The sequence below is a fragment of the Formica exsecta genome, unplaced genomic scaffold (genome assembly GCF_003651465.1).
Source record: "Formica exsecta isolate Colony F162 unplaced genomic scaffold, ASM365146v1 scaffold175, whole genome shotgun sequence".
NCBI classification, from domain to species: Eukaryota; Metazoa; Arthropoda; class Insecta; order Hymenoptera; family Formicidae; genus Formica; species Formica exsecta.
Genome location: NW_021849067.1, coordinates 711,548 through 734,852, shown reverse-complemented (window position 1 = coordinate 734,852; position 23,305 = coordinate 711,548). Strand labels below are relative to the sequence as shown.

The window sequence follows — 23,305 nt, the reverse complement described above, 5'->3', positions numbered from 1 at the left end:
AGATAATTTGAAAAAAGTAGCTGTTGCATATACATGTAGACGCGATGCGAGGCGAAATGAAGCCTCCGTTGCCTCTGCACGCATATTTTTGTCTTCAACATTTGAAATTGCTAGATTCGCGCGCTCTACTGGCGGTGTCCGGTCTGAAGTCGGGGATCGTGGACGAGGACGGGGACGCGGCACGCGGCGCGTGCGCGCGAAACGGGTCACCGTTCACCGTGCGTGTGCCCGTGCGTGTGCCCGTGCCTGTGTGCGCGATTTCGCCTTTCGCCTGCGGACGAACCGAAATAAATCGAACGACGCCGAGACGAGAGTCGATCAGAGAGCATCAGAGAGCAACGATCAGCAGTCACGGTGTGTGGTTCGCTGGACGTGCAAGCGCGTCTCGCGTAATTTAGTAATGATCGTGACGAACTGTAGCCGTCGCCGTCGTTGTTTGTGGCACAATCGTACAGAGACGAAACAGCCGTGATCCGTGGTCGTTCGCGCTCCGAGGCCCGAGCCGCGAGAGAGTAGAGAGAGGAGGACCGAGCAACAACCGCGTCGTCGTCGCACGCTGCTGCAGCGGTCACGGATGCATATGGAGGTATGTAAAATAAAAAATCAAAATAAAATGTCCAACGCGCTCCTTATCTTTGTTTATCCGAATAACTTTCTCTCTCTCTCTCTCTCTCTCTCTCTCTCTCTCTTTGTGATTTTTCTCCGCGTGTATATATATCGTGTACGATGCGCGATCGCGTCAGGTGTTTTTCACGGCGCCACGAAAGCTAGAGAATCGCCAAAGTCTAGCAGCGATGCAATCCGTAGGCGACGACACGATATATCCACGACGCGAAATCGGGCTGATCGAAGCGTAAGACGACCGCGCGCGCTTCGTATATATCGCTTTCGATCGGTATAAATAAGTCTCTCTCTCTCTCTCCTCGCTCTTGTTATTTCGCCGTCTCTCCGACCCCGAAAGCTCTTTCTCATCGTTCTCGCGATTGCGACTGTATTGAAACGTATAGTCGTAGTCACGTACTCCATACTTGCCTCCGTCTCGAACCAACTACGCATTATTGTTTTCGTAACTTCCGTAACATTCTCGCGTTCGACGAGGGACATTATATTTTATTATCTCGCGCGTCAAATTTGACGCGCTATCGCGCATCGAACCCGCGTTAATGCCCGCGGATACGTCGCGTTAAATCATCGGGTTTGTGTACGTTCTCAGCTGATGGGGCCTGTCAGCTGCCTCATTCGTTGTGCCTCGTCCCGTCCCGCCTCGCCTCTCCTTTCCTTTCCTCTCCTCTTCTCGTTTCACCTCACCTCTTCGCGTTTCGATTCGCGAGGTGGCGAGGCGTACTCTGTCCTCTGTCCTCTGTCTCGCGTGATCTCGCTCTCACCCTCGTCCTTGCCGACGAGCAGGGGTATCGCGTCAGGTTAGCAACCCACAATCCTTTCTTCTCTGCTCTTTCCCTCTCTCTCTCTCTCTCTTCCCCTTTCTCCCTCCCTCTCTTTCTCTCTTCTGTTATCAATGGATTCGTTTGGTTTCGATTTATCGCAACAATCTTTTGTTGTTGATTGAAAAATTTATCGTTTCGTAAGATAATAATATTTATTTTGTTAATTTGTGTGCGTATGTGTGCGTTTCCCCATTACGCTCGATTTCTTGTCACTTCCGGTGATTACCGAGACATTCACCTCGGATTCGTGTCCGTGGATTTGATCCTATTTATTTTTAAACGAGAAAGAAAAATCCACTCGTTTTCTCTTTAAACAAAATCTAAAATGGCTAACAATAAGATGTCTAACTACACGCAAACTCACGAAAAATATTCGTACGACGATATAATCGCACTTAACGTTAACTGTACTCCACCGACACATGGCTGAAAATAACGGAATCTTTCGACCCTTATTCGCGATCCTATCTTCGATTCTTTTACATGTACCGATGTATAGAAATATACAGGAGACAATCTATAAACATGGTTTGTAGATCTGCGAGAGATGTTTAGACTATCCATTTTCTTTATACATGCGTGACAGACACGCGCGTAAACATATGTATACGTATGCGATAAGTGGTACACGGATACACAAGCGACAATGTCGCCAGATAACGCGGCGCATCCGCGATGTTTTGTATACATTAACAGCTGATCTACCTATCGCGTCATAAAAATATCAGGATCATTATCTCAGCCAAGTACGTTTTCAAATGTTTCGCTCCAACTGCTGCAAGATTGGCGTTACGAGATCATTTTGAATTTTTCAAATATATCCGAAACGAGTTCGAATATAAGAATGTTATGAAAAATATAATATAATAGTTTAAAATGTGTCTTGTCCACGGATAGCGTAACTGAATAGACACTGATTTTTTTTTTTACCAGATTTTTTATTTATCGTAATAATGCGGAGAAAAAATATCATATATTTTATTTAATATATGTATATATATATATTGCAAGAGAAATATATAATATTTATAATGGAAACATGTATATGTGATATTTGACAAGAAAATTTGTTGGAGAATATTGCGTTATCGAAAAAAGAAGAATCAGAATTATAGTCTATAAAAATTCTGCGCATTACATTTTACGATAACACGACCATCTTTGAAAAACAATCTGTTATTTATATTTGACGGCCGGGTTGCAAAGAAAACGAATATGTATGACGACGAACAATGACGTGAATTAATTAAACTAGACACACGGCTCTCATCCTCTCTCTCTCTCTCTCTCTCTCTTCTTATTTATTTATTTAGTCAATGTATGTATGATTTATTCAATCGATCGTATCAATGCAATCGCGAATATCGTGTCGCGAGGAGATCTTGTTTTTCGAATGAGTAATATTGCGCGTAAACATGGTGCTCCTATCTTTGGCGCGTATATATAGAACCGCGCGTTAAAACGGCACACTCTCGAATATTTCTTCTCGCGGTTGATCGGTTCAATCGTTGCTTCCTCGTTGGCTTGCGAAGAAGGAAGGGAACGGCGAGTTGTCCTTGCGAACTCGTCGGTCGATCGAAGGCGGCGTCGCGGCGCGGCGCGTTGCGTCACGTCGCGTCGCATGAACCTGTTGGACAACGGTTTTGTGTACATTTACAGCTGACTGGACTATCAGCTGACTGCGCGACGGAATAGCCGCGCGCGCGCGCGCGCGCGCTTCGCTCTTTTCTCTCTCGTCTCCCTGTTGCACGCGATTCTTTCCTGGCGCCTCGCGTAGCTTCCTCCTCTTCCTCGATATCCCATTTTGGGAGACACCGATTTTCGATACCACACACAACTTCCTTATCTCCTTATCCTCTTTTTTTTTTTTTTATTCTCTCTCGCTGCTTTCCTTATCGCGCATCGTGCATATATATTTTTCTTCGAGCCACTTTTGAGAGTTACGAGCCCTTCAGATTTGTCTAAAATTAATGAATCATTGGCTCGCTTGAACCCACTTCTTTGTCATTGTTTAGAATATATTTCTCAATCGCGATTTGAGCAGGATTCTTCGAGGCTTCTCGTGTGGCTCTCTCCGCCATCTTCCCCTGCCTTTTCCCTGCGTCGTAATCAGTGCGTTGCGACAACGTTGCGACGAGGGCATTCGCACCCGCCCATTCGATCCTCGTTTGTAATGTAGTTCTAATGCGGGGTGAAGGGTGAATGACTCGCGTAAATTCTCTTGCGCACAGAAGGCAGTTTATAAATAACTGGAAGCGCAGGGGGAGAGGGGTCTTTGTCCCCCGCACTTGGGTCCTCGGTCGTCAACCCCTCGATCATTCCTCTCCGAGTCACCCGGGGCTTGTACTTTATTAGGTTTCTTTTTAAAAGTATCGAATAGACTTATCGGTGAAAAGAAGCTCAGATCGATGCTTGTGATCAATAAAAACATTTCATAATCATTTATATCAATTTATCGTCTCTGTTTTTGCCCAACCGCCAAGAATTATATATATTTTAGAAATTATTTATATATATTTTTCACAACAATTTTTTCCCTCTTTTTAAATTCCGTATAGAATCTTTCGCAAAAAGAATTTTTGTCTTTTATAATTCGTGACACTTGTATATGAATAGATAATTCGATTTTATCTGATTTGCGACGAGAGATATAAATTTTAGATAAAATTTTCTCACAAATGCGTACAAGCTTCCTCTCTTTAGTCGATCGCTGCAAGCTTGGCGAATTGCTGAGCCGGTCTCTCTCTTTTTCTCGTCGTCGCGTGTGTACTTGCGCGAAGAGAGAATAAAAAAGACGCCGGTGCGTCTACAATAAGTAGCAATGACCTTGACTAGTATATTGACTCGAATGTCCCGGGCTCTTTGTTCTCGGCCATCCGTTAGGAAACTCCTTCCCGTACGCTCTCGTTCGAGCCAGTCGTCAACGGAGACGAGATCCAATTCAATCGGTATATACTCGCGAATCCGAATAAATTTCAATATATCCCAGTGATTGTTTCATCTTAAGAATTATCATATTCGTATTCAAAGTGCGTTTAAAGATGTACTCGCGAGTGTATATGTACTTGGACAGTCTTGGACTGGATAGCTCTAGTTAAATCTTTTCCGCGAGGTCATCGCGAGAATCAATTTCGATTAGCGGAGATTTTGCGGAGAAGCGAGTGCGCGATTAGCATTTATAAAGCATCCGGCATCCGTTCTAAGGAAGGATAAGAAAGAGACTCGCGCCCTCGCGCGTCTCTATTCGCCTCGCGCGTAGAAAAAAAAAGACCTCTATCTTTAACGATTCATAATAACGTAACGTCCTTGTCTCTTTGTTTGAACGCGCGCCAGCACGTGGCGGCACGTCAGCCGATGTGTGTAGCACGTTGGTGCAATTGCCTTTGAAAGCTGTGCCTTGCTTCGCTTTCAACGTCATTTCCGCAGCTGTCATTGCGCTCTTCCCCACCCAGTCGCCAATAGCCTTTTCTTTCTTCTTTTACGAAAATAAAAAGAAAGATAAGAGCAAGAGAAAGGATAGCGAAAGAACGCAATGACATTTCGCGATGGCTGAAATAAAGAATTTTTTCAAGACGAAGAATACGTATACACAAAAGCTCATACGTTTGTGCTACAATATTTGCAACTCGTCGTAATGCAGTTTACCGCTGGCGGAGATATTCATCGCGGAGTAATTCACGGACGTACGGATCGATATATCGTCGACGCGTATATCTCGTGAAAATTGCAGAGCTTGTAAGAGCGCGAAATTAGAGTTTCCGAGCTAATACAATAACTGTTACTGATAAAAAGCTACTTTCCTTGCGATACGAATATGAAAACTCACGTCGCTGAGCTACCTATTCGCTGCCCGCGCGTTTTTAACGCACTCTCGAATCTGTATCAAACTTGGCGTGTCAAATGGAAAAAAAAAAAAAAAAAAAAAAAAAAAAGTGACGTGTCGCGAGATCCCGTTATGGGATGGACTACGGTCTACGGACTTGATATATCGACGAGAATCGATTCGAAATGAAGATCAACGTTGCACATTTTTCAGTAATCTCCTTTGTTTTTATTGACTACAGGTGTCCCCGAACCGGCGCTGTCTGAACCAGCTCAACAGCTGATCGGAGCACGAAGCGGCGGTGAACGGGGCTACTATCGCACCACCACCCCGCGTTTCGGAGAGAAATTCGATTTCGTGTCCGCTGAACGTAAAGAAAAGAAAGGGAAAATAAATAAATAGAGAGAAAACTCTAACGCAAATCTCTCCCTCTCTCTTCTCTTCTCGCGGAGAGAAAGAGATCTGTATCCTTGCGCTGCTAGGATAGAGAATAGCAGCGAGCAAGGGCAAAGTGTGTCCTCGCTCGCTTGGATACGCCAAGCCACCATGGTGAAAACTTTTCAAGCGTACCTACCTTCCTGTCACCGCACTTATTCGTGCATTCACTGCCGTGCTCATCTCGCCAATCACGACGAACTCATCTCTAAGGTGAGCTATACCTCGATCAAGCAACACGTCTCTATTGCATTTCTTTCTTTTTTAAAGAAATCATCTCTCGTCATCTCTCAATGAGAGAACATATCGGATTATATGATATTGGTACTAGCCTAGAAATCGTTACTTAAAATTTTCTAAGAAAACGCGTGTCTCAAAAGTTACTTTTAATCTTATTTTTATGTCGATGAAAGTTATCGACATATTTGATTAATCTATATATCGACGCGAATATGATTATGGCAGGATATGAAGAAACTAATTCATTTCGACAGTAGCATGTAGTACAAGAAAAGATTTATTTTTTTCACTTTTCTGACATCATAATCTGTAATAAGGGATTAAGAGAGTTATTATGGAACTGTGTGTGTGTGTTGGAGAAAGATTTTCAATTGAAATGATTTCCTTTCTCGCCAACGGAAACTAATCATGATGTTGATTGGAAAAGATTATTATCGTTTACTTCATCGTACAGTAATAATGTGAATTCAAAGAGATCCATAATAGCCTGAAGAAATCACAGTCGGAAACTCGCTAACCGGAAACACGCGCTTCCGATCGACATCATAAATAGTTCCATAATAGCTAATAATAGGAGAGTGTAACTCGATGTCTCGTTTTATCATGTACATTTATACATTACGAATCAAACTAAATTCTGTCCATTTCGCATTTCAGTCCTTCCAGGGCAGTCAAGGTCGTGCCTATCTCTTTAATTCCGTGTAAGCATAATTAACAATAAGATATTAAATAAATGAAATAAAGAATAATTTTTTTTACACCTTTGCTGTCGATCATTTTTATAATATACATGTATGTATATATACAGGGTATCTCAAAATTATCTCTATTCTTTCAATTAAATCAAGGCCAATTTCTTCTTAGCAAGAATTTAATTTGGCACCACTCTTTTCTTCTCTTTTTAGCTTTTTATATTTAATATATTTAAGTTTTGTAAAAGAATAGACAGAGAAAAGAAGAAACTACTTGAAAATAAATAAAGAATAAGATTTTTATTTCCAAATTGGGTTTTTATTTATTTATTTATTTATTTTAAATGGGTAGAAATTCTTTCAATTATTATTTATGATTAGAAAACATTATCAATAATTTGTCAAGTATTAATTGGGAAAATTTAAGATAAACGATATTCTTTTTTCTAGTTATTGTTTCTAGTAATGGTTGGTAATTTTAGAGTATACCTGATTATATATACATCTTTGGTGAAGAGAGAGAGAAACATTTTGCAAAATGATAATTATATTTACTATGTAGGGTGAACGTAGGTTGCGGACCTGCGGAGGAGCGAGTTCTGTTAACTGGGTTGCATGCTGTCGCCGATATCTATTGCGAATGTTGCAAAACCACGTTAGGATGGAAATATGTTAGTTATCCAACAAAATATTCAAATTAATCTTGAATAAAGGAAAGTTTAATAAAATTAATCATTTAATGATATTTTTTAGGAGCATGCGTTCGAATCAAGTCAAAAGTATAAGGAAGGAAAGTTTATAATCGAACTTGCGCACATGATCAAGGAGAATGGATGGGAATGAAGAGCGGAGGGGAATAGAGAGAGACAAGTTCTCCGTGCCTCTCGTCAAACTTTTCCTGATAATGCCTACAACGTTGTTCTAATTGCAATGTGCGGCCCCTCTCTATTCGAACCACCAACGAAAGTCTGTGATTTCATTTGTGATTTATAATCTTAGTAATCTTCGTTTCGGACGATTCAACATCGGTTTGCTTCTGATCAAATCGAGCAAGCGAAGAAGGCGATCGCAGCGATCCGTATTCGCCGGTGTGGACACATTTCACCAAGTATTGTAAAGAAATTATTTTTCAATGGAAGAAAAGAGTAGAGTAATAAGACGATAATGTCGAGTAATGGTGGAATATGATAATGAAGGTGCCATGGTGGAGATAAGGAAGCGAGATCGCTCGGTACGAGCAGTGGGGTGCCCCCCCTTCCTAATTTTGATCCATTATCTTTGTAGACATTGCGTGGCATCGTGTGCATGTCAACACTTAATGCTAAAAATTAAACGTGCGGGGCACCCCGACAATCAGTTTTATCTGTTTTACGCACCGGAACAGCGCAAGTGCCACAAACTTTGCCGGACTGATTGCCTGCCTGCCGCGTCTGTCATTGGAATTTCACTGCCGATATTCCTAATATTAATTAAGGAAACTACGTTGTATTTAGAAACAGCGTAGCGATAGTCCTAGAATTTAGCATACATTATAGAGTACTAAAGCCTATATTACATTATTATAGGACCTCGTGGATAGAGAAAATAGGAATAAATAAGAATAACGGAGGCAACAAGAGCAGAGAAAAGAGAGAAAAAGGAAAGAATTTGAGCGAGTGAATGAAAGAAGTGTAAGAGGGGCGATAGCATAGAAAAACGTGGTCAAGTTTTGTGTCACGTGTGTATATTTGGTTTTATGTTCATCATGCCTGCCAAATTGTCTGTAATATCATGTTGTAATATGTTTATCCTCTTCATCGGCTGAGTAGAGTGCAGTATGATTGAATTTTTCGTTGTGAAATCTTGAAGATGTGTGTGTGCGTGTGTGTGCGCGTGTGTGCGCGGGCGCCTTCCTATATGCACGTAATATGAAATATATCTGAAATATAGAGGAAAGAGCGATTGTTCGTTTCTTTTAAAATATCGATCTCGTTCGTAAATATTTTATAAGATCCAACTGTGTATTTACGAGATTGTTAGTAATGATGGTCACGGTTCCCCACGTAAAATGATAGTCCTTCATCGAGGATTAATCTATATTAATCATCAAATATAGACAAACGTCCGCGATCGAATATCTATAATCGAGTTGCCGTTTTCTTATATTACATTTAAATGCATTCTTATGCAATGTATGGTTCTTGCATAAAAGGTTCTTCTTCGGGATATTACAGGCTAATTATATGAATTTATCATTTTTGCTATATTCCTTGACGAGTTCTTCCGTTGCTATCTTCTTGTTATGATTATAGAAACGAGAGTTGATAAAAATTTTAAACTTATCAGCAATTATTATATTTAATGGCGTTTGCACTTATGCTATTAGTGAAAATCGGATAAATACAAGTTGCGTTTCTCTTTCTTACTTTCTCTCTTTCTCTCTGTGCATGATACTTAACAATTAAACTAAAAACTCGTATAAATTGTTGCGTTTAATCGACTTTTGCATAGAAAATTGTTTTTCTTTCACGTGAGTGTTATATTATTAACAGGAAGATAGAGTTATTGTGTTTATTCGTTAAGCGATAATCCGTTTATATTGTACGAAATACTTTGTATGATATATCAATGCTCCTCTCGTTTCCCGCACCGTTTTCCACAAGATCACGTGTAGGCAAGACATACGTTTATCTTTAAAGTGCATCCATATGAAAGTGCAGTGTATTCATGCGTATGTAGAAAAATGTCTGACCGTCTACCTGTTCGACAGATTGACCGATTGACCGACTGATCGACCGATAAATGAACGAACGGATGAATGAATGTGCCGGCCTAATATTCACGCTGTCACTCAGAGTACTTTTTATATTAATGTGCCGATATCTCCTTATCCGCACTCACCTCTTTTCAGAACCTTGTTGAAATGTACCTATCGACACTAATTCCGTAGTCTTCTCAGCCTCCACAACTTCCACCATCACAGGATTTTGCTTTGTAAAACGTGTTCTTAATAAAATAAAAAAAAATCCGCAATGTATTGAGGATAATTTAGATGCGTTTTTTCTCTAAATTTTATAAGATGTAAATCTATTGTAAATATCTTGTATAAACGTTTTCTCTACTTGTTTTGGTTTTTTGAACGCGAATATGGGAGCGCATAGTGCATTCTATGATAAAGATCTTAACAAAAGACTGAAGGGTAAGTATACACACCACTGAATGAATTTTTTTCAGAGCTTAAATTAAACATCTTTATTTTTGTCCAAATATCTTGATTTCAAATATAATAGCGCTCCATTTTTACGCATGCGCATTGCGTTTTGGGCTTCGTTGTATCAGTGTCCACCGGGGGAACGTTGCGCGGTTGCGCCACCAGCCATCATATACAGATAACAATGGATTCTATCGTATTAATTTGACATTTTCCTGTTAGCGTTTCTTACAATTTTTTTTTTTTTTTTTTTTGTTCACTTTATGTGTGTGGGCAAATTTTTATTTATTGTTATTACATATCTATTAAACACTGTCTGTTACCTTAGAATTAATGATGAGGAACGCAAAAGTTAAAAATTCAAGGTAATAAAAATCATGGAATGTCAAAAATGATAGCTATATAATTCTTTATTATATACAAATCCTATCATTTGCTCTGATTGCGAAAAATAGAGAGAGGTTTTTGTAAATCTCATTGAGATAAATAAAACACTGCAGTTTGCCATTCACATCAATTATACTAATTATAAATCAGTTCATAATGATATGTTACATTTGACCTGTAATACAAATTTTTACAGAACAGGAAGTTTGGGAAGCTTTAGTGATGGTGGTGGATTATTCGACGTTGTCGTGCGACCAATGCTGCAAAAAGGACACGAGGGAGAATTGTGCAGTTGGTTAAAAGAAATGAGTCTAATTCGTACAGTTTCCAATTGTCCTCATTTGGAATGTAATGGACGTAGTTTAGCATGGAATCCTGCAAGAATCATAGACAAATATATTTGGTCTTGTCCCGACTGCCTGAGAAAGCTGTCGATAAGGGAAAAATCCTTCTTTTTTGGAATAAAATGTGACCTGAAAATGTGCCTTCAATTGATACTAGGATGGTGTCAAAATATTCCCTGTGAAATTACTGCTTCATACTTAGGTCCTTATTTACACAAATATTTTATGACATATTAAGAAATATTATGTAGAATCAGATATATATATATATATATATATATGTATATGTTACTGCAGATATCAAGAAACATGTAGTTAGAAAAACATACGAACGATGTGACGAAGTTTCTGCAATCTATGTGAAGAAACATCCAGAGGATTGGTTATTAGGCGGTGAAGGTGCAATATTAATAGTGGATGAATTTCCTGGTGGTTATATGACAGAGCGTCAACCAGATTTGAACTCTGCCAAAAAACGCAATAATAATTCCCACACAATAATATGCATTGCGGAAGCGAATGCTATACCACCTCGCATATGGTTGCATATGATTGAAGCTGTACCAGAGGTAATGGAATGTATTATTAACGATTACTGTTGTTTTATTTATTATATACCAAGTAATATTATATAGATATTAGTTGCTGCAAAATGCTGCATTGTTTTAATTTGGTGTCATGTTTTACAGCCACAAAAGATTGACAAGCAACAAATAGGGGTCAACAAGTGTAATATGGTGAAGGAAGCTCTGAAAGAAATTGTGAAGCATACAGTGCCAGGAAGTTACATAGTAGCAAATGATCGTGTTTGCTGCTGCAGTTATGAATCTTTACAGAGTTTAAGGCAATACAAGATTATCAGTATTGAACAACTACAAAAATTTGATCCACCTGGTCAAAGTAAACTTCTTGACAATCTTGGTAATTATTCTTCTTTATACAATAATATCGTAATTACATATGTGTATATATTTCTCTACCTGTATAAACAATTTTTGCGCGAATTATTCGTTCTTATTAATTTTTAAGAAACAATTTGGCAAAACGCCATTGAAATCTGTGAGGAAGTTCAAGAAGCTACGCACACTTCGGGCCAATATATCATTGCAAGGCACTTATGGAGACAGAAATTTGGAACATCACTCTCCACGGCTTTTCAAGATATGCTAAACCACATTGCAGAATATTACCGATTTTCTTAAGATTAGGCACAAATATTGAACTCGCTTTTAGATCGCAACATTATAACATCTCTCATACATGACAAAAAAAAATGCTACTGCAAATAACACTCGATTTTTTTATAATTATACATAGAAGATGGATATTGGTTGAGAAATTAGATCTTATATATATAATTTTCACAAATTGCCTTATATATAAAATGACAAATATTCATAAATGATATATATTCTACAAGATTTATTTTTTATATGTGCATAACAAAGTAAAAATTAGAAATGATTATATTGTTAAGTCTTCCAAGTACTATTAAGATATTACTCTTCATATAAAATTATATATACTGACAATAATTGTTAAGAAATTAGAATTATAGTGAAAAGTTAAATGAACTAAGAGAGAGAAAGTGAGGCGGCAAGATTTATAAGAAATTATATCTAAAGTTTTCATATCTGTGCTAATATTGACAAAAGTTATTGCATTGAAAGACTGAGAGTGACACTACCAATAGAATATACAAAATAATTTCAAACCCAATAATGTAGCAATATTAGGATAAATTATAATAGCACATATATTATTCATAATTTGTTTTCTAATGGAAGAGATATTAAGTGCTATAATCTTAGGTAAACCTTCTTTCTTATGTACTTTTTTTTTTCTTTCTAATGTTCGCTCTCAAATATTTAAGTACGCACAAAATTAAATTTTTAGTATAATTTTATATTTTACTATATTGTTGTCATATGTATGTTTGTTTATAATGTTATGTAATTGTTGGACATAATTTTACATCTATAAAAAAAGAGAGGGATAGCAAATAGTGAGCCGATCAATTTTTTGTCGAGACAATTCTGTAATTTTTTAACAATTTATCGATTACTTATAATTTCTCACTATAACATTATTATTAAGTTAAAAATAAAATACAAAAGTTGTGCTCTTATCGATAAATATATATTTTTTCAAATATTTTCTCTGAAAGATATTATAAGATAGACTCTAATGACCATTGAGAAAAATTTAACATTTGCTACAAATTTTACTAATATGACTGTTTACTTATTTTGGATGAAATTGATAATAAAGTGTAAAAATCAAACGAGATTTTTATTTATTATTCCTGTTTTTTGCGTAAAAAAGTCAATAATAATAATGTTGCCAAATTGTATTGAATTTTGTATACACATATATAAATGATAATATACGTATGTAATTACAAAAAAAAGTAAATCATTACAAAATAATATCTTGAACATTTTTAGTCTTTATAAGAAAATATATAATATGATAAAAAAATATCTCATGAGGGGGCACCCGGGTTTGAACCGGGGACCTCTCGATCTGCAGTCGAATGCTCTACCACTGAGCTATACCCCCAGTTATAGATTGATGTCAAGTACATAATTTTCTTACACAGAATAGGGAATTTATTTCATTTATCAAGTATATTTACATATAAAAATTATTTATGCAAGCCCAAAATAATTTTGGTTAATCGAAATAGCCATCATGTTTGCTCTAATACACTTTTTGGATTTTCTTAGAAAAATGTTTTTTATTTTTGTAAATAATTACAAACTTTACAATTTTTTAAAAATAAAAACAGGATTTAACATACAAAAAGAAAAATTTTTTTAATTGTAATTTTTATTAATCTTAGTAGTTTAAATAGATTTTCCTCACTTTGAAAAAAATTTTTCAAATTCTATTTCAAAGAACTCTCCGAGCTTTTTTATCTAATTGGAAAACACAAGACCTGAGATCTGACAGATCTTGATCACACACACACACATACAGATAAATCTTTTCGCACTCGATAATATGGGTCTGTTTTTATTGGTACGTTACTGAGACGCGGTGGTAGCTAAGCAACCCTTACGTTAACTTACTCGTGCTCGTGCTAGGCTAATAGCTAATGCAGACTGTTCAGTTCAGTGCGCTTCCCACTCTATAAAGGTGCGTTTCACTGTTGTCATAATGAGTCGACCTCGTGGCCGGAGCAACATTTGACGTTTGACTGGCTTTGACTTTTTGAAATCTCGCGCCATTCGTAATGATAAGCAAGCAATCCGAGGTGGTTCCGTAATTCGTATCGTGGGGGTAAGGAGACCAATTAAATATGCATATTATTTTGGAATATCATAACTAGAACGAGAATCGATTAAATTCTTGTATATTGTTTGATTGATATCATAAAAATTAACGCATTTCTCTATATAATTATATCATTAATATTATTTCTATTTTTTTTGTCATATAAAAGGTTATTTTCTTTGCAATTTTTCTATTTCTTTAAGATTATAGAGAATTTAAAGAAATATATAAATATAAAATCTGTCCTCTCTCTCTTCCTCTCCTTCTATAAAATATCCAGAATATTATTAAAGATATGAAAAAAATATAGTGAAAAATATTTTTCGATAAGAGTTTCTGAAAATACTGTTGAAGGGACAATACAGGAATATATAGTTTTCATATTTTTCTATGAGTTATATATCAATCACATTTTATTCGTTGATTTATGTCAATATCATTCATTGTATCAAGCATAAGAAATATATATTCCGTGTAGAGCAAGAGTGTGTGTGTGAGAGACAATAGCTGTTTTATTTTTTAACTTTTGTCGGTAAATATGTACATTGTACATGAGAGAGATTTATGTACAGCGTTTCGATCGGGATTACCAATTCGGATCTTGCAAACAATAAGCGCACGTGTTATTTGAGGCGTACAAGAGGTGCATGTAACGCGGAGAGATGTTAGCGTTAAATATTAATGACGCAACATCACGAAGTACGAAGGTCTCAGCAAATTAATAACGGAGCAATAACGATCGATGTGCGGCATGGTGAATCAACGAAATAACGATTTCCAGTCATCGCCGCATCGTACGGTGTGAGTTCGTTGCACGTATGTATCGAAAGATTATAAACTGCGCAAGAAATCTATAACGTTCTATTTTTTCTCAAAAGGTTCCACCGATCTGGAATCGATTTTTCTTCGATACAAATGTGAGACACAGTTATGCTATTCTAGTAATTAATTATTAATTAAGGGAACAGCTAACGAAATTATATTATTTAGCTAGTAATTTGACAAGTGGATCTCATTTTAATTTAAAGTTTAATCATGCACAGATATTTGTTCTTAAAATTTTTATTTTTTTAGAAGTTACTTGTTTACAACTTGAGTTTCTGAAAATTCGATAAATTTTGTTTGTATGTAATATCAAATTTATCTTATACTGAAAAGTAACCCAATAAATTCATTTCGATCAATTATATTTCCTTGTAACAGAGAGACGCTATCACTGATACATATAAATAATATAAAAATATATTGCATTTTTTTGTAAACAGATGAACAAAGTATTGTTTCGCGTGAGATCACTGTATTCTTGCGATTTACATCTTATTCACGAACGGATATTTTTATGCAAATTTACACGTGATTAGCTCAAACATTAATTACTTCTCTATTAATTGATTAATCGAGAAATTATTTTTGATTAAAAATAAATATATAAGATGATATCTATCGTTAATAAGTAACAATAATGTCATGAAGAAAAAGCAGTTTAAATAAAATAAAACTTATTTTCGGACAGACAAATATAATTATAATCGTACATTTTCTATACCGCAAATTTTTTAAAAGTGGATTTTAGATTTTTTGAATTTATCTCATTTATACAGAAAATGCCGCATAATTAATTTTCAAAAATTACGATATCTACTTAAAAATTTTAAACTTATTGTAAATATACACTTTCTTTTTATGTAGCATTTGAATTTCAATGAAAAATAATTTTGATTTAAAAAAAGAATACACATTTTTGATTTTAATAATCTAAAATACCTGTGATAAAATACGAATTTACGAGAAAAGTTAAACGAATTTCAGATTTCAGAAAAAGGGATGATAAAACTTTTATTCCATTTACGTCGCCGAGACTATAAGATCCACTATGCATACCGAGGTTAAACAGCCTGGTATTTTAAGTAATCAGTTTCTTGACAGCTCGCGGGACGATCCACGCCAAGCGAAGATTAGAATTCGACACGTGGCGACCTTGCCGTGGTATCAGCCATTATACGATTCTTTTATAGGTAGCCGCATGTTGTGACCATTGGTTTCTATGGTAGCGAGTGACCTGGTCAGTCCACCACGTGGTCAGCTTTGATTTAGAATCGAAAATTTGATCGTACTTTAATGGGGCTACACATTTTAGGATACGGATCTGGCTACAATTACAGCGACGTGTCTTCCGCGCGCAGATATCTAAATCGATATTTTCAATTTTACGATATCTCCATTTATTGCTGTGCATCGTGTTGTTTCGAAATGCTCGGTTAATGTCGAAATGTTAATCATTTTAATTATATTGGGCCACCGGTACTTCTCTTACTTGTATCTAATATATCTAAACTAGAAAAATATTTCGGAAAAATTCTTACACACAATCGTGAAAATTCGCATCGGGTCGATAGATTAGTTTGGTACTTTGTAGAGAATATTTGTTCTTCAAGATAAGAGATGACTATATTTATTCTTATATTATACTGTGAAAAATCGTGTTAGATTTTTATCTTATTATATTAAATTTTGATCCCTTAAAGATCCCTTAAAGATCCGCTAGGACTTTAAAAATAACTCAATTTTTAAAAATTCTTGATTATCATATTACAGAAATGCACTATTTTAGATCCGTCCAAGTTTTTTGAATAAAGAAACATTTTTACATGTATTTATAAGTTTTCCATTATACAAATAACTTGAGATATAATTATAATCAATTCGCTCAAATGATCGCGATAATATGTGCTCTCGCGTGATCGTTAGCAGACCGAAGTGACGTCATCCGGTACGACCTACTGACCTTACTTGACCATTACACGCCATCATCTCCCCGAAGATTGGAGGGAACGATATGCGCTCTACATTTTCACCCGTCACCCAGCTCTTAAGGGAGTTTAATGTACGACCGCGGACAATTTGACCTTCCAAAAAGGGAACACAGTATTCTAGATATTTGCATCGTGTTTGCGTAAGAATATAGGTTCGAAACAATGTGCTCATTCTTGAGTTAATAGTTATTTCAAATGGAATTTATTTTAATACAATTTTAATTTGGTTTGTGATATATGAAAGAAAATTGATATAAAAATTACCCGCAATTCAAAGCAAGGACGCTTAAAGAGGAAATCCTTGACGAGGGACAGCTATTATATCCTCTCTTCTTTCGCAAGTTGAAATATCTAAAAAAAATAATAATAATAATCGGAGGTGTAAAAATAATTTTCAGTCTGCGGAGAAGCGGAGTGCGTTCGATTAGTCTTGGCAGCTGGTGCACGACCTTCCACTCCTGATTTACGCGGTGGTTCTCCGCTTCACTACGCCGCCCAATGCTGCGGCGCGGCCGCCACAGCCGAGCTCGCGGTTCCTAAAAAGATCGGTTTGAAAGTTCTGCAAACGCTCCTGGAATTCGGCGCGGATGTAAATGCAAAGGACGAAGACGGACGACAGCCAATCTTGTGGGCGGCAAGCGCGGGTAGCGTGGAGGCTGTATTAGCTCTGGCGAGGTAGATGACTGGTCGTCACAATTGTTTTAGTTTTCTGACACGGATCAGTTTATCACAGATCTTTATAGTATTTATTAATCCTCCAACGATTCAGAGCTGGAGGATCGGCGGCTGCGGGTACTTCGGACAAAGACGGATTGACAGCGCTTCATTGCGCAGCTTCCCGGGGCCACGCGCGATGCGTGGAAACATTGGTCAACTTGTGCGGATCTCATCCCGACCACGTGGACGATAATGGCTGCTCCGCGTTACACTACGCCGCCACTTTGGGTCACGCTGATGCCACCGCACTTATTCTTAAACTCGGTGCAGATCCCAATCGTCAGGATCGAAAGGGTAGAACGTAAGATTATGAAAAAAGTTACGGATAATCTTTATTCGCACAAATTCTTAAACTCGGTGCAGATCCCAATCGTCAGGATCGAAAGGGTAGAACGTAAGATTATGAAAAGTTACGGATAATCTTTATTCGCACAGTCGGTCTTCTTGATGATATTTTTCTCTAAATAGCTTTCTACAATCGACTAATGTAGTCGAGTTTAATCGATTCGCTGTATATTTCGACTCTAATAAAAAGTATCAGTTTCAAAAAGAATTTGACGCCTTCTTTCAGACCGGCGCTTTGCGCCGCGGCTAAGGGCCAGTTGGAAACCTTGAAGATTCTAAGTCAGCACGGCGGTTCGCTTCACGCCAGAACTGTACGAGGTACAGGGATCGGCCATGAGGCTGTCGCATCTGGTAGAATCGAGTTGATAAAGTGGCTGGCGAAAAGAAGACCGAGCACGTTGGATGTCGCTACGCACGACGGCAAAACGCCTCTTCACGTCGCAGCCTTGCACGGCTACTTGGACGCGTGCAAGATCCTTTTAGATCAAGGCGCGAAAATCAACGCTGTTCTTAGGACTAGCAAGGGCAACTCAATGACTCCACTGGACGCGGCTCTCTACAGAGGACATCGAGATTGCGCGAAATTGATCCAGATGCACGGTGGCAGTACGGCTCAGCAATTGAGGACGCATAAAACTGCACCGAACAAAGGTCAGATTAGGTATAATGTAAAGATATTAGATAAATTTGGCTGAGAAGCAATTCACACAAAGTAATAATGTGAATTATTGCAAAATTCATTATATATTAAATATTTTTGCGAGATGAGTGTGTGACTTTATTAACGTTAAAGTTTCACCATTTAAAGATATTCAAGAATCGATATTTTCTTTATACGTTAAACAAAATATGTACAATAGTAATATATTATTGCCTTTCGTAACAAAGTAAATTACTGGAACGATTTTAGTTTTCACAGCAAAGTTTCGAATGAAACATGATGGGAGTAGCTCCGCGAGCGATAGTAGTCCTTGTAGAAAAGGTCACAGAAGGCACAGACATCCCGAACTCTATTACGAGGAACGATGGGTAGAAAGGAGAACGCGGCGAAAAAGTAATTCAAAAAAGCTGGCTCGTCGGGATAGTCGAAGTTTTAGCGAAGAGGAAGTGCGATTATCGAAGACATCCACGAAAAAAGATGAGAGAAGAGCTAGAAGCGAATCCGCGCGGTAAAACAATGCTAATAATATCTCATCATGTATGCAAGGCAAAATAATACAAGGAGCGTTCATAATATTATATAACAAACTCTTTTTTATCATCATTTACAAGTTATTATATAAAAACTTTCAATATTTTAAATTTGTTAAATTAAGATTTTTTAGAATGTCGATATAATTAATACAGATTAATTTTCTAATAAGTTCCGACAATTAAATATAAAAATATTAATAGAAAGAGAAAGAGGAAAATGGAGATGGAAACATGCTTTCTAAACCTTCTTGGTTAATTAAAATCGCATTGCATTGTTATGAAGTATCGAATTTATTTAAATTGTCGTTAAATATCGATAGATATGATGATAATGGCAACAGCGGACGCAATCCGCGAAGAAAACGAAGCAGAAGAATATCGATGAGTCACAAACGCGAATATTCAGATTCGTCGATCGAATCTGATAGCTGCGACTATTCTCACGACGACGATGAAACTGAAGTAACCGTACAGCGGCAACGCGCAAAAATGCAGCAGGAAACAAGAAGGAACAAGAGTAAGAGCTCTAATGAAACAACAGCCAAAGACAGCTCGAAAAAAGAGGACAATGATGACAATCAAAGTGTAAGCGACGACAGCTTAGAGGTGATTGTGGTGAAAAAATCGCTAGAAAAAAAATGCGAAAAGATGGTATCCGGAAGAAGATCAAAGACTCCTAGAGAATGCACAAAGGAGACAAAACTGACTAAAATGCACAAACGTAGCTCCAAGAAGACGTCCAGATCTGGCAAATCAAAAAGATCCGATAATGATGAAAATGCAGTGGCTCGAGATGACTCGCCCGATAAGAAAGAAAGAAGCGCAGCGATAAGAGAGCCAATGCGTACTTCGGGAACACCACTCGAAGAGGATGAAGTTGATGAGAGGATAATAGAATCTCGATATCGCAGAGACGCGACAGACAGCACCAGTCAGGAAACTGTGGAGCAAGTAATTGTCACGGCGATGGTTCACAAGGATCAAATGCCCGACACTCCAAAATCAACGTTGGATATAGCGAGGGAGATTAGCTATCAAGATGTTTTAAAAAAGAAAACGATGGAGACAGAAGAGACGAAGGAAATTTCCAGAGATATTACTACTTCCGATAAAAATGAAACGGCATCGTCGCACAAAATGGATAGGCAAGATGTCTCTGGAGAAAGCGTACCGAAAGGGACGCAAGAAAATTCCGAAATTACTGAAGAAATCCAAGATGAAGACGAGAGAGCCAAGAAAACGAATGATGAGATGCAAGGTAAGTCACACCAAATAAAAATCGAATGTTGCAAAAAGGTACAGAATTTGTGAGCACATTTATTATAAATCTATGTTTGCCTGACACTGGCTATAGTAATCTTTCAGACAGGTTAGATACATCCGAGGACGTAACACCGAGCAACGATACGCACGAAAAGCAAAAAACGGACGAGGACGAAATACCTGATAAATTATCTTATTTAAGTATCGAACTTAATGCTACTGAAGAAAGCGTCAATGAGAGGAGAGACAGTTCTAAAGACGAAGAGAAAACCGATAAGCAATCTGTTTTGGATCAAAAGGACCTTTCCCAACATTCTATTACCATGGACGAAGAAAGCGGAAAATCCATTTCCGAAGATTCGAAGCGAGAGGAGAACGCAAAAACTGCTCCGAAAAAGACTTCATCGGATAATGAAGAATCGAAAACACCGTCTTCAAGAAAATTAGAGGTACACGAAACTGCGAGTAGTGTCCAAAAGGATAAAATTACAGGTCAAACAGGAGAGGAAGAAGGCGAGACTTTGACAAAACAAATATCCATGAAAACAGTCGCCAAAGAGAGCTCCGAATCGATTGAAGATGCCAAATCAAAAGAGGATGAAAATTTGAACAAGCACGATGAAAAATCTACGGGCGTGTCATCAACGGAATCGATGTTGAATGTGAAGGAAACTCTTTCTCCGGAAAGGACGCTTCGTGATAAGAACTCGGAGAATGTTAATGGATCAGACAATAGAGAACAATCAGAGATTGAAACAAGTAAGTCAAAAATACTGCATATCTTGAAATATGCAACATGTTTCTAGAAGCTTAAACATTTAAAAAATTATAGAAACGTATCACGATTCATGAGTTTCAACTTAAATTTCCGGTATTTAAAGCATTAATCTCTTCGAATACAGAAAATCTTTAAATAGAGATATTGTCTAGCAGTTAAATTAAAATATTTATCGTAAAAAATATAATTTTTTTCGAGTTGTAACTTTTATAAATTACTCATTTGTAAATTACTTTTTTCGACAATACTCCGCACATTTGTTCTCAACAAAGATTTGCCTAATGGACCAAAATTTTAGGGGGCAAAGATTCTTATTCTATCGATGATAGTTGCTCGAGTTCTCCAAAGTCCTTGAAGCCAGTGAAGACAAGACGCTCGAGACCATCTACGGGAAGGAACGCGAGGACAGGAAGGTCTTCCTCAAATATATTAACGAAGAAACATCTGTTTGAAAGTTCGGAAGAGTGTTCGCCGCATCAGCGTGCGATAGTCGCGGTGATAGATAGCCCAGAATGGGACGAAGACGAGGCGGTTGAACAGGAAATCAGACAAGCACTCGGAGAGGATACACTGGAGCGCGATACGGAGCACGAAGAAGACAATGAGATTGGTGTTATGCGAGTTTTGCCAAGTACGAGCGAGGAAGAGACTCCTAGCACGACTTTAGGTACATCTAGAACCGCCAGGATTAACTCTTTGCCTCAGGTAGTCTAAAAAAAGAATTTATGCCTATTAATCCATATTATCAAATGCAATAACATATTATTAAATTAATTATCTCTAAACTTTTTCTTTTTGGAAAAAAGTACTATTATGATTAATAAAACTTACTTCAAAACTATATTTCCGTATAATTCTATATTTCCCCGACTTTAAGGAAGAAATATTTTGTGTACCAAGATCTAATTGATGGTATGCCAATCAACGTATTTCATTATCAGATACAATCGACCACTAGCAACCGTTTAGTTACAATCGAAAATTCCGATCATGCCCATCGAGAACGATTCTGGCGGAAACAACGTCGCGACAGCGGAGGTAGAGACAGCGGGATAGAGCCGAGCCCGAGAGTATCGAGAATTCCACGGAGGCGAAACGCAAGATGTTGTCCGAATACGGCGAAACAGCAAGCTCTCAATATGGAGACCATCACTAGGGATGTGCAAATTAGTCTGCGGCGTTATTATCTCGAAAGAAAGATCTTTTTCCAACTGATGGAACTAAAGAGATTGCAGATTCGTCACGGTAGAGCGAACGAGCATGTTCTGGTGAAAAGACAGGTGAGGCCCAGTTATTATAAAATTCATATTAAAAATATATTATGTAACGTAATCATTTTATACAAATGAAAAAAGTTAATGTCGCTATCAATATCATCAGAATATTATGATTATTGTGGGTATATCTCATGAGATTGCATTGATTTGCAAAGAGTGATTTTTTCAGGTGGAAGCTTTTAATAGATCTGGCATGTCTGGACCCATTCTTGGCGTCGCGAAGTACGATCAACCATTAACGTTCAGGTTACTGTCGGATCAAATAAGTTTATACATATAGAGAACGTTGAAAAATTTATATAATTATATATTAATAATTATCATTCTCTAATTGTGGTATAATTTAATATTATGTAATCATTATCAGACAATTCGAAGCGTTCCTGTATGAACAATTGAGAAGATTACAGGGAAGACCAACCACTCCAGATTTTTGCACCGAAGCTAAACAATGCACCCAAAAGACTCATCGTTGCCATCACGCGACTAGCGCTTACACTTCTATTCCAGTGTATACGTATCGTGAGTCAATATATTATCGTTCAAGTACATAATGCATTGCTTTTGCGATATACATATATATTTTTGTAATTTATAATTATTTATACACTATATATATATATATTATCTTTTTAAAAACGATAAAAAAAAATTAAAGAAGACATTCGTATATATCTTTTTCCTGTATGTCACTGAGAAAATTAAATCACTTTAATTCTTATAGACTTAGCCGTCTATATGTATGTACAGCCCGCGAAGAGTCAGTTTCTGTAGTGTGAATGTAGATTATAATTGCAGTAGGTGGAGACGCCCCAGATCGAGCGGAACATCTTCCGAAGATAGAGAGTCGCGGCAGAGGACATATGACGGTAATAAAATGCATCATATGAGAAAATAGAGACAGAAAAATAAAACGTACATTGCTCAATAGAAATTTAATCTTAATTTGTGATTAAAGCAAGCAAGTTATAAAGTTTCAGTGTTGTTTATGTATAAGTTGTCTGTTATTTATTCATTATTTTTTTCTCCTTTTCCTTTAGGTGGAAGTGACGCATGGAGAAGAAAAACAGGTGATCGCTCTTC

At 37.2% G+C, this 23,305-nt stretch overlaps 3 protein-coding genes and 1 non-coding gene across 5 annotated transcripts in view; 3 read left to right on the top strand and 1 right to left on the bottom strand.

Annotated features, from left to right (window-relative positions):
• Positions 1-193: 193 nt before the first annotated feature.
• LOC115233428 (protein yippee-like 1) lies at positions 194-9,656 on the top strand. 2 transcript variants are annotated; one of them, XM_029803839.1, is made up of 5 exons: positions 194-586; positions 5,510-5,916; positions 6,601-6,644; positions 7,198-7,306; positions 7,389-9,656. In XM_029803839.1, the coding sequence occupies exons 2-5, from the start codon at positions 5,815-5,817 to the stop codon at positions 7,476-7,478; spliced, it is 345 nt and encodes a 114-aa protein (XP_029659699.1). In that variant the 5' UTR covers positions 194-586; positions 5,510-5,814; the 3' UTR covers positions 7,479-9,656. The 2 variants fall into 2 exon arrangements, with proteins under 2 accessions (XP_029659699.1, XP_029659700.1); XM_029803840.1 differs by lacking the exon at positions 194-586 and adding an exon at positions 4,327-4,393.
• Positions 9,657-9,985: 329 nt separating this feature from the next.
• LOC115233427 lies at positions 9,986-12,840 on the top strand. Its single transcript, XM_029803838.1, has 5 exons — positions 9,986-10,190; positions 10,409-10,758; positions 10,854-11,125; positions 11,246-11,477; positions 11,586-12,840. Exons 1-5 carry the CDS (start codon positions 10,159-10,161, stop codon positions 11,756-11,758), a joined length of 1,059 nt encoding a protein of 352 aa, XP_029659698.1. The 5' UTR covers positions 9,986-10,158; the 3' UTR covers positions 11,759-12,840.
• Positions 12,841-13,046: 206 nt separating this feature from the next.
• On the bottom strand, positions 13,047-13,118 carry Trnac-gca. The gene has a single exon. It is a non-coding gene; the product is annotated as a tRNA-Cys (tRNA).
• A 2,590-nt stretch (positions 13,119-15,708) lies between these two features.
• The window catches only part of LOC115233509 (ankycorbin), an 8,462-nt gene continuing 865 nt past the window's right edge, over positions 15,709-23,305 (top strand). Inside the window, exons 1-13 of the mRNA XM_029803995.1 lie at positions 15,709-15,850; positions 17,047-17,323; positions 17,418-17,666; positions 17,937-18,361; positions 18,621-18,879; positions 19,225-20,162; positions 20,270-20,926; positions 21,244-21,650; positions 21,887-22,225; positions 22,392-22,468; positions 22,590-22,744; positions 23,021-23,091; positions 23,263-23,301. Coding sequence (XP_029659855.1) covers positions 15,709-15,850; positions 17,047-17,323; positions 17,418-17,666; positions 17,937-18,361; positions 18,621-18,879; positions 19,225-20,162; positions 20,270-20,926; positions 21,244-21,650; positions 21,887-22,225; positions 22,392-22,468; positions 22,590-22,744; positions 23,021-23,091; positions 23,263-23,301 — 4,035 coding nt within the window. The remainder of the gene's footprint in view (positions 15,851-17,046; positions 17,324-17,417; positions 17,667-17,936; positions 18,362-18,620; positions 18,880-19,224; positions 20,163-20,269; positions 20,927-21,243; positions 21,651-21,886; positions 22,226-22,391; positions 22,469-22,589; positions 22,745-23,020; positions 23,092-23,262; positions 23,302-23,305) is intronic.

Excerpts from the sequence above, each read along its gene's own strand:
- LOC115233428 (XM_029803839.1), top strand. The coding sequence starts at position 5,815 with ATGGTGAAAACTTTTCAAGCGTACCTACCTTCCTGTCACCGCACTTAT. Across the intron at positions 5,917-6,600 it reads ACGACGAACTCATCTCTAAG|TCCTTCCAGGGCAGTCAAGG; the intron begins GTGAGCTATACC and ends TTCGCATTTCAG. Across the intron at positions 7,307-7,388 it reads CCACGTTAGGATGGAAATAT|GAGCATGCGTTCGAATCAAG; the intron begins GTTAGTTATCCA and ends GATATTTTTTAG.
- LOC115233427 (XM_029803838.1), top strand. The coding sequence starts at position 10,159 with ATGATGAGGAACGCAAAAGTTAAAAATTCAAG. Across the intron at positions 10,191-10,408 it reads GCAAAAGTTAAAAATTCAAG|AACAGGAAGTTTGGGAAGCT; the intron begins GTAATAAAAATC and ends AAATTTTTACAG. Across the intron at positions 10,759-10,853 it reads AATTACTGCTTCATACTTAG|ATATCAAGAAACATGTAGTT; the intron begins GTCCTTATTTAC and ends ATGTTACTGCAG.